This window comes from Salvelinus sp. IW2-2015, unplaced genomic scaffold (assembly GCF_002910315.2).
Source record: "Salvelinus sp. IW2-2015 unplaced genomic scaffold, ASM291031v2 Un_scaffold4001, whole genome shotgun sequence".
Taxonomy (NCBI): Eukaryota; Metazoa; Chordata; class Actinopteri; order Salmoniformes; family Salmonidae; genus Salvelinus; species Salvelinus sp. IW2-2015.
In genome coordinates, this window is record NW_019945273.1 from 72,767 (window position 1) to 82,764 (window position 9,998).

Genomic DNA, 9,998 nt, shown 5'->3' on the forward strand with positions numbered 1-9,998 from the left:
GAATCGACAATGAGCGCTGGTCTGAGAGTCTCTGTGTGTGTGTGGTGTGTGTGTGTGTGTGTTGTGTTGTGTGTGGGTTGTGTTGTGTGTGTGTGGTGTGGTTGTTTGGTGTGTGTGTGTGTGTGTGTGTGTGTGTGTGTGTGTGTGTGTGTGTGTGGGGGCATGTGTGTGGGCATGTGTGTGGGCATGTGGTGTGGGGCGTGTGTGCATACGCGTGTGTGAGTGTGTGTGGCAGACTAATCTCTTTTTAATTGCCTTGCCTTTGGAACTAAAGGCAGGTAAATGTATACTTTCCCATGCATTGTCAGGGTTAAATACAGTAGTTTTGTGGGAATGTGTGTTGATTATTTGAGGTATGCATTTAAATGCATGGACGTGTGTGCTGTTTTGTCTTAACGGTATTTTATTAGAAATGTATAAATAATACTATAACAGTGTGATTGAATTATTTAAATGAAATTTTCCTCTCAGAAGCTTTGTACACCGGTTTAACAGAAATACTGGAGTTTACCCCAGTGAATGTGAAGATGATTAACAACAGGTAAAAGTAGAGTAGTGTTGAGTGTGTACGGTCAAAGTTTGGTGAGAGTGTGTGAGTGTGTGTGTGCTATTTATGAGACCTGGTTGTAACACTGCGTAAACCAATCTCACACACCACTGACTATTGATTTAGGAGCTGTTGCTGTCATGGAGTACAGTGAAAATGGATTTAATCCCCAATGTCCAGCGGCAACGGAAATCTGTCTTCTACTTTACCTTGTTTGTTCTTACAAGCTCTAATATGAAATGAACAAATTCATCCWWGTTTGGGACTAARGTCAGCTAAATGTTCTGTATATTTCTCATGCATTGTCGGGCTTAGMGACAGTARATTAAACATATTTGTTCTAACAAGWACTCTGATATGAAATGAACAAATTCTTCCTAGTTTCCTGCCTGCAATGATTGTGAGTTGTTGCATTTTGGAGGTGTTGAGTCTCATATGGTTGGTTCAGCTCTAACTATCATAATGCTACTGTTGAGACATTACTGTCTCTCACGCTGTGAGCTTTGGTTGTTTTAGTTTTCAGACATAGAAATGGTCTAAGCTCACATTCTCTCAGTGTCCGGTACCTGGTACCTGGTACCTGGTACCTGGTACGGTATCTTACTATGTTTGTGGTTGTTGTTTTCAGCGAAGCCCATCAGCCTGGTAGAGAGGTGCTGGTGTCGCTCCACWCTCAACACCGTCCCTCAGAGGAGCATCAGAGAGCTCAAGTTCCTTCACACACCCAACTGCCCTTTYCAAGTCATGTGAGTAACCTGCTGGTGCATTATGGGATGCTTTTTAACCCTGATTTTGGGTTGTGTTTTAGKAGACTTACAGCTAAGTTCCTTAGTTTGTCATGTGAAGRACCKTCCACACCGCTCATAAGAACAACTAGATCGCTGTAATGCTTCTCCCAAAAGTCAATGGTTTCACTACAAGKCTGGGGAGTAACAGGGAAGTTTTGTAGGAGACAACCCCATGTTCTCCTCAGCTCTGCACTACACTGCACAGATAAGAAAGTACTATGGTGGCCAACACTGGACATCCCACACAGTGTTGCTGCTCACAGAAGGGGAAGCTATTCACTATATTTAGACAGACTTTTTCTGGAGATWAAGCAGAACTATTTAGGYCCAGTAAAGCATTGGTAAGCAACCCAGGTCTGAGACAGCTGCATGTTGAGAGTGTGAGTTAGCTTCGGTTCCCGGGCGCAGCACTGAAGCACCTGATTCAACTCATCAACTAATCGTCAAGGCGGTGACTTGTTGAATCAGGTGTTTGTTTTAGGGCTGGACAGACACCTGTCAATGCCACGGTCCATGTTACTCTACGGGACCACTGCAATNCTGGGGAGTAACAGGGAAGTTTTGTAGGAGACAACCCCATGTTCTCCTCAGCTCTGCACTACACTGCACAGATAAGAAAGTACTATGGTGGCCAACACTGGACATCCCACACAGTGTTGCTGCTCACAGAAGGGGAAGCTATTCACTATATTTAGACAGACTTTTTCTGGAGATWAAGCAGAACTATTTAGGYCCAGTAAAGCATTGGTAAGCAACCCWGGTCTGAGACAGCTGCATGTTGAGAGTGTGAGTTAGCTTCGGTTCCCGGGCRCAGCACTGAAGCACCTGATTCAACTCATCAACTAATCGTCAAGGCGGTGACTTGTTGAATCAGGTGTTTGTTTTAGGGCTGGACAGACACCTGTCAATGCCACGGTCCATGTTACTCTACGGGACCACTGCAATGTAGTTTAACCAGAGGTGGAAGAGGAAGCGACTCATCCCACTCCCTCATTTTTTTCTTATTCATATATAGTCAATGAACTAAGCAGACCAGAACCAGCTGCTAATGCATTGGTGCCTATGGGAGAGCCATCCCTTAAGCAGACTGGAAATGTGACATCTTCGTTTATCTACCATCTTTGCTTTAACACAGCACAAGCCTGCATGGCTGAAACCAGAAGGACCTTGGCCTGATACGTATAGTCAAGTARRGATAAACTAGCCTGGTTCCAGATCTGTTTGTGCTGTCTTACCAACTCCTATTGTCAGCTGCTACAGCTAAACTAACTTGGTTCTAGATCTGTTTGTGTGGTCTTGCCAACTCCTATAGTCATCTCCTAAGGCAAAGCCTGTTCAGAATAGCCTGATTCAGCCCAGTAAGACCCCTCTGTTAATAAGATCCCATGTGGATTCTAATGGCGCTTAACTTTGGTTCCCATTCCATTCGGCTAAGCATCAGTCCCATATTATGAGGTTTTAATGATTGCAGTTGGAGGACCACAGTGGAGGGAAAGACAGAGAGAAAGTGGAGAGAGAGTGAGAGAGAGTGAGAGAGAGAAAGAGAGAGAGAGAGAGAAAGCGAGAGAGTGGAGAAAAGAGATGCAGTTGCTATGGCTCTCCCCAAATGGAAAGAGATGTTTAGATTAGAACAACACGGTAAATGGCCAGGAGAGGAGAGAGGAAGCTGACAGAGGAGTGTCTCTCTCCAAGCTAGCTCTAGGGGGGATTTTAGTCTTGTTAAGGAAACAATCATTAGGGGTCAACGTGATGACCTTTATGTTGCAGCTGACCCTCTCTATCCTTCTTTCTTTTATTCCCTTCGCTCACCAGCCGCCCACATTTAGTGTAATTTAAATGGCCTGGAACGCATTAAGCCAAAATGCTTTGCCTATTTGTAACCTATAGAAACCAGGTGGCCAGAGCCAAAAAGCCAGAGGGGTTTGGGGGGTTGGGAAGGGGTGGTAGGGGGGGCATTAGGGGGTTAACTCATGGCAAGGGGTCAGTAAGGATACAAATCTGGTCAGGACCCACAATCATCAAGAGATACACACATTTGCACACATAGGCATTAAGGAACACACATACRCCACCAAAATCTTCCACTTTTCCCTCTYATTCCCTCCAAACCCCATCCAAAAGTTATTTATGACTGAGCAGCAGGGGAGAGAGGGGCAGGGAGCTCGCATCTCTTCTGATATATCTATTGTCCTTGGATGAAAGACAACAGGGGTAACACTACACCYCCCTCWCCCCCTCCATCCCTCCMTACACGCCCCTGTCTCCTCCGGCTTGTTGGTATTAGCTTGCTGTGAAGTAATTACTACCTACTGGGTTAGAAGCTCCAGACTGCCAGAGCCCCGAATTCCAACAGAGTCAATCAGACGCTAGATAGTCCAGACACACACACACACACACCTACACACACACACACAGCCTACACACACACACACACTGCTCTAACACCACAGCAACATACACCGACTCTTCATACGATATGCTAAGCCGAACCTAAACTTCGCACACGAGGCACCAACACACCGCACACAACACTCAAATAACACAAACACAATCACAAACAGACCAACAGACACACACCACACACACACACACACACACACACACACACACACCACACACACACACACACCACACACGACACACACATGCACACGACACACACACTAGAGGGATAAACCTAAACCAGGAGAACACATCAAAACAGTAAATGGATTAGCTGCACTAAATATATAAAAGAGGACAGGATGGGGTTGGAGGGAGAGGAAGGTGGTATCCTAGAGATAAACAAACGAGGAAATCCAGTTACCGGCTTTTATTTATCTACAATGATGGGAGTTGTGTTTTTGGGGGGATTTGAAGGGGTTTGTGATGCACTTGAGCTGTTCTTTCTTCTTATTGGGTATAGGGTAGTAGGTGGTCCACTGGTGTTGTGGTCAATTGAAGAGGCTGGTGTTTAAATAGGGATGGAGAGTTTGGGGGAGGTGAAATTGAATCAGAAAAAGCGGTAAAGGAGTGATGAAGGGAGAGAGGGTGGAGAGGAAGTTGTTTAATTTACAGGGTTGTGAGAGGAAGAGAGGAGGGAGAGAAAGGAGGAGGGGAGAAGGGTGGTGAGGTGCTACATGAGTGTTAACTCTCAAAACACGACCTTTTGACACAGAGGTGTTATAGTCATCCATATGTTTGGGGAAGAGGGGAGGAGAGGAGAGAAGGCACACACACACGCGCACACACAACAACACACACAACACACACCACACACAACACCACACAACACCACACACACAACACACACACACAGCAACTAACCATCACCCACCACACACACACACAACACACACACACCACACTACGACACACATCACACACACACAATTACCCCTGTCTCCCCCTAGAGTCCCCTAGGAATCAAAGATACCACATCACGCAGGTGGTCCCGATTCATCGGGAAAACAGAATGCCCCTCTCATCAAGTCAACCCTCTATCAACACACTTCAGTCCGCTACAGGTGAACCACTTACTCCCATATACACCCCACAGTCTGTAAATCCCAGGCTAAATGGCCTGACATCAAAACCTCCTTATTGTTAGTACCACCGGCTTAACAAAGAGATCAGTGTTACCRTGCTTTATTATCATTGCAACAGCTGTCTAAGTGGAAGGAGAGAGAGGGGATTTCTCCCCTGTGGCATGTGGTGGGGGACTTGATGTGATTTAATGCATTGTGATCCTTACAACTGACGCTAAGCATGTTTTGTGGGTTAAAATATGCTGTGAATACAAGTTTTAATAACTGTGATCCTTACAACTGGCGCTAAGCATGTTTTGTGGGTTAAAATATGCTGTGAATACAAGTTTTAATAACTGTGATCCTTACAACTTGTTCATAATATGTTTGTTCTTATAAAATATGTTATGGATTTTAATAACGTGTTGATTGTTCACTGGCAAATGTCCCTGGAAATTAGTGACATATAAATAAGCTTGATAAATATAATTTTGGTCAAATAACTTATTTTTCAAGATMCATTATGTTACTGTTGACTTTGCAGCCTTATATCATACTGAGTGATGTTTTGTKTTGTGTGTCCAGTCCAGTCCAGTAGTTGGTTTAAAGGAAAGGGAACTTCATTCATCTTAATGTGTTTGTTTATTTTGACCCTGAATGAGCAGATAGACTATATCAAAATGATGGAACAGATTTACTTTTAGATTACAGTATACAGAGTTCATCAGATGTCTCTTCAATCTTCAGATACATTAATTATACAGACTAGATTTAAGTAACCTATAAAAACTGTATCAAACAGCAAATAATGACTTCAAAAATATTACCTCAAATCTAACCCATTTTATTTATTTTTATTTTTATAAAACAAATATATAAGATTACATACTGTATAGTAAAATATGCCACTCATACTATTCAGTTCACTACTACGAGACCCATGAGTCTATAAAGACAGATGTGTCAAACTGAAAATAGATGCATTCAGAATTATTAGTTCAAAAGAAACCTAGAAATGATCTATATTTATTTATCTATGTACATAATTGAAGTGTAATAAAAACTCGTACTATTCAACTCGCTACTACAAGGCCCACGAGCCTCGTTACAGTTTGACCGAAACACGGCCACAGTTGACCCTAGTTGACCCCACGTGTCAGGTATGTGTGTTACTGATAACAGCTACACAGCACACTATCCTGGATGTTCACCAGAGCGAGAAGACGCTGGGCCAGTTCATGAGAGCTTACTGGACTCGGCTTTTTTTTGTTCCCTTTCTTTTTCCAGATCATTCTATCCTTGAATCAGATAAGAAAACAGAGAAAGTGGATGCTCGGAGAACACTGAAATGAGTCTCTGCCTAATTCACTTTCTCTCTCTCTCCCTCCATCCCTCTCCCGGTCACAGTGCCAAGCTGAAGAACAACAGGGAGGTGTGCATTAACCCCGAGACCAAATGGCTGCAGACGTACCTGAAGAATGCCATTAACAAGTAAGGAGAAACCTTACTTCCCTCTTTGACAAGTAGAAAGCAGTGAATCGAAGTGTTGCTGTCCAATCTTGCTTGTGCTGTCTTGCAATCGGTCTTGCCAACTTTTATGGTCATTCATTGTCACGCCAAACCATAGGAGTTTGGTCAAGACAACACAAGCAGATCTGGGACCAGGCTAGTTCGCTGGTAACAGTGGAAGAGACATGGAATGAAATACGCCCCTGTTTTAATCTGCAAAATCCAAATGAAATGGAGAAATGGAACTCGCTTAAGTACAGTAAACAACAGTTTAATGTCATTATTAAGCCACTTGTCCACTTTGCATTGTGAAAATGGCTAATTTATCGGTTTGATTAGAATTGTTGGTATGTGTGTGGTCATTAAAAGAGATGAAAGTGACAGGTATTTCTGGGTGTTTGTATTCTTCATTATGACGTGTTCGCATACTCAGATGGCTACTGAGATATGAATTAAAGACTGGGAAAAGAATGCTTTTGCTCATGCTTGCAATCCTCTGATAATTTAAGCTGTGGCATTCAGAGCATTCCAGGTCTTTCAGTAAACAATCAGAATGTATCTGAAATCAGGGATGTAGTAGAATTTCATGACTTCAAAAAAGTTAGTTGTTTTTTTATTTACAGATTTTTGTACCTAAAACTTTTGGCAAAAATAAACAGTGTTATTTTCACAAGTGAACTAACTTCATTAATTTCATGGCTAAAAGACAGTGTTTGTGTATAAGTAAACATAATATATGTATAATTGAAGGCACTTTCACAAAATGATCAGGACTAATTTGTCTACAAATAGTAAACTCATTTCACTAAGGGAAAACAATAAAGCTGTACGAGTAAACTGTAAAAACTAACAATAAACAATAAAGGCACACACACTATACGAAATATTATATTGAATCTAAATGGGTTGTGCAGTTAAATGTGTGTTAAATGTGCATTCCTTATAAAAACTTCCACATACAGTGTCTGGTGATCATTTTCACAACCATGCAAAATGTCTGCTCTTAAAAACGCCTATAGTAAATAAATCTATAATGGAGGAACATTTTACCACAAATTAGGCATTTTCTTGCTGATTAAGTCCAATGATGGCATGTTTAAAAAGACTGCATTTGCTTGAAATAGCTAGCCAAAAAAACTGTGTGTACAAATATTTCTAAGACGATGCATATCCAGATGATCTTGTTWATGAAGGTTTGAGTATATATGCTCTCGTAGAACTGCATCGTGTTTATAAGTCCAGTCTGCCAGACAAACAAACTATATTATTWAACAACTAGATACTGGAGGCCTACGTGACATCTTACACACTTAGAGAAAAAGGTGCAATCTAGAACCTAAAATGGTTCTTCGGCTGTTCCCATAGGAGAACCCTTTGAAGAACCAGTTTTGGTTCCAGATAGAACCCTTTTGATTCCATGTAGAACCGTTTGGGTTCCATGTAGGACCCATTTGTTTTTTTGTTTGTTTTTGTTTTGTTAGTTTTTTTAGGGGGCATGTAGGACTCTTTCCACAGTTGGAAAACAGTTATCCTATTGGGACAGCCAAAGTACCCTTTAAGAACCCTTTTTACTAAGAATGCATGTTTCAAAACCCTGCATGATGCAGAACATAGCATCAATATACCAATGAGCACCGTACTAAGTATTTACCATAAAATTACATTAGGGCCCAGAGTTGTTCCTAATCAGGTGATGTCAAATGGCCACACGGGAAAAATGAAGTTACACCCATGAATCCTCCTTTAATCAGTGTCTTATTCCTCTCTTTCTGTCTCCAGGGTGAAGAAGTCCAGAAGACGTGCTCAGTAAAGGATACGTATACACCATCCTGACCGGCCTGAAGTGCCCCAGTCCCAGGCCAGCTCTCCTCCTCCTCCTCCTCCTCCTCTACTCAGATATGTAACTCTGTAGCTACACGTCTCTGCTCTGGATCACTCTGGAATGCTCTGGAATGCTCTGGAACGTTCTGGAACGCTCTGGAACGCTCTGGAACGCTTGCAAAACCAGCACTTCACCGCCAGACCGACCATGATGCCTTGCTGCTGCTGCTGACCCCGCAGCCACCCTGCCTCCCACGCTGCAGACACCTCTCCTCACGCTGTTAGCACCAAGTGCATATACCTAATTATATCGGAATGTGTGAGTACGTGTGTAAAGAGTGTGTGAGTACGTGTGTAAAGAGTGTGTGAGCGCAGTGTGGATTGTTCTTAGTGTGGTGGTGTGTTGTGTGTGTGTTGTGTGTTTGTGTGTGTGTGTGTGTGTGTGTGTGTGTGTGTGTGTGTGTGTGTGTGTGTGTGGTGTGTGTGTGTGTGTGTGTGTGTGTGTGTGTGGTGAACTGAGTGTGTAAGTATACGTCTGTATATAAAGTATTTTTCCTACTTTTACAAGAGAGTAAAGGGACATTTAAAGTTTTTACACCCGGCTCACCGTCTCAAATGTGCTGTAGCAAGGACGTGTGGTATCACCAGTTCTGACTGAGGGGTTGAGCCCACTCTGTAAGAGGCGACCAATCAGGGCTGATCAAACATTCATAACAGGGAAATAGATAGTCACCCCTAACTGATCCAAGGTCAGATGTTGTTTAATCCTGATGGTTAAGGCTGGATGGTAGGGAAGGAAATCTTAATACTGTGGTCAGGGGCAACTTCTATGTCAAGCCTTAACAACATTCCAGTCTAGCCAAGACAATGGAGGAATGCATTGATTCAGGTGTTTCAACTCAAGGGATCAGAAGACATTAGTTTGAAGTGATACATATATTTTCAGGAAGCGAGGCTGTGCACTGAATCACATGGGTTTCCATTCACAAAACAGACCGGTGAAGATCCCAATCAGACGATGCGTACAGGCCAGGGGTTTCTAACCTCTCCTCGGTGGCCACCAGACGTTTCACTATTTAGTTGTAGTCCTGAACTAACTCACCTGATTCACCTATTCAAGGCTGGTTAGTTGACAAGTTGAATCAGGTGTGTTAGCTGTGGAATAGATCAAATACATGGAATGACTGGGGGTCCCCGAGGAGAGGTTTGAAAACCAGTGCTGTAATAAAGGGAAAGTTATCTGCTGTAATATAAGCCGACAGCCTTTATTGGAGGCAGACAATTCTGTATTAACAGTTCAGTGCCGAATAGAAAAGCCCACACAATTAGAAGTAACTTAAAGCAACTCAGCAAAAGCCAAGGGTTGTAAGAACGATGGCCTTGTGGGATAAGATTGTAATGCAAAACAGGGATAAAACCCCATATCAATGCAGCTTTTTATACAGTTTGTGTGAATGTAAATGTTGTCCGTTGCTATAGTCTAGGCTGTAAGGCATTGAATGAGACACCGAGTCATTTTCAGCAAACAAGCAATATTAAATAAATTTACCTCAATATTCTAGGTATTTACTAACAAATACTGGCGCAAAATAATTGCTGTATTATATTAAGTATAGTAAGATTCATTACATACATTTCTATACAGGATCACATTGTCTGATTATTGGTTTCACTCTTCAATTGCTTAGGAGCTCACTTTTAGGCCTACTCCCATAGTTATAAACCCTCCATATCCTTAGGCAGGATTTTAAAGCCAGTATACGGCCACATGAAATACCTGTCACTATCCTACAGTATTGACTATCACATTGAAACTGAATGTTGCTG

At 42.4% G+C, this 9,998-nt stretch overlaps 1 protein-coding gene across 1 annotated transcript in view; it reads left to right on the forward strand.

Annotated features, from left to right (window-relative positions):
- LOC112076761 (stromal cell-derived factor 1) overlaps window positions 1–8,561 on the forward strand; it is an 18,787-nt gene extending 10,226 nt beyond the window's left edge. Inside the window, exons 2-4 of the mRNA XM_024143441.2 lie at window positions 1,176–1,293; window positions 6,249–6,332; window positions 8,130–8,561. Coding sequence (XP_023999209.1) covers window positions 1,176–1,293; window positions 6,249–6,332; window positions 8,130–8,160 — 233 coding nt within the window. The 3' untranslated portion in view covers window positions 8,161–8,561. The remainder of the gene's footprint in view (window positions 1–1,175; window positions 1,294–6,248; window positions 6,333–8,129) is intronic.
- Window positions 8,562–9,998: the final 1,437 nt, after the last annotated feature.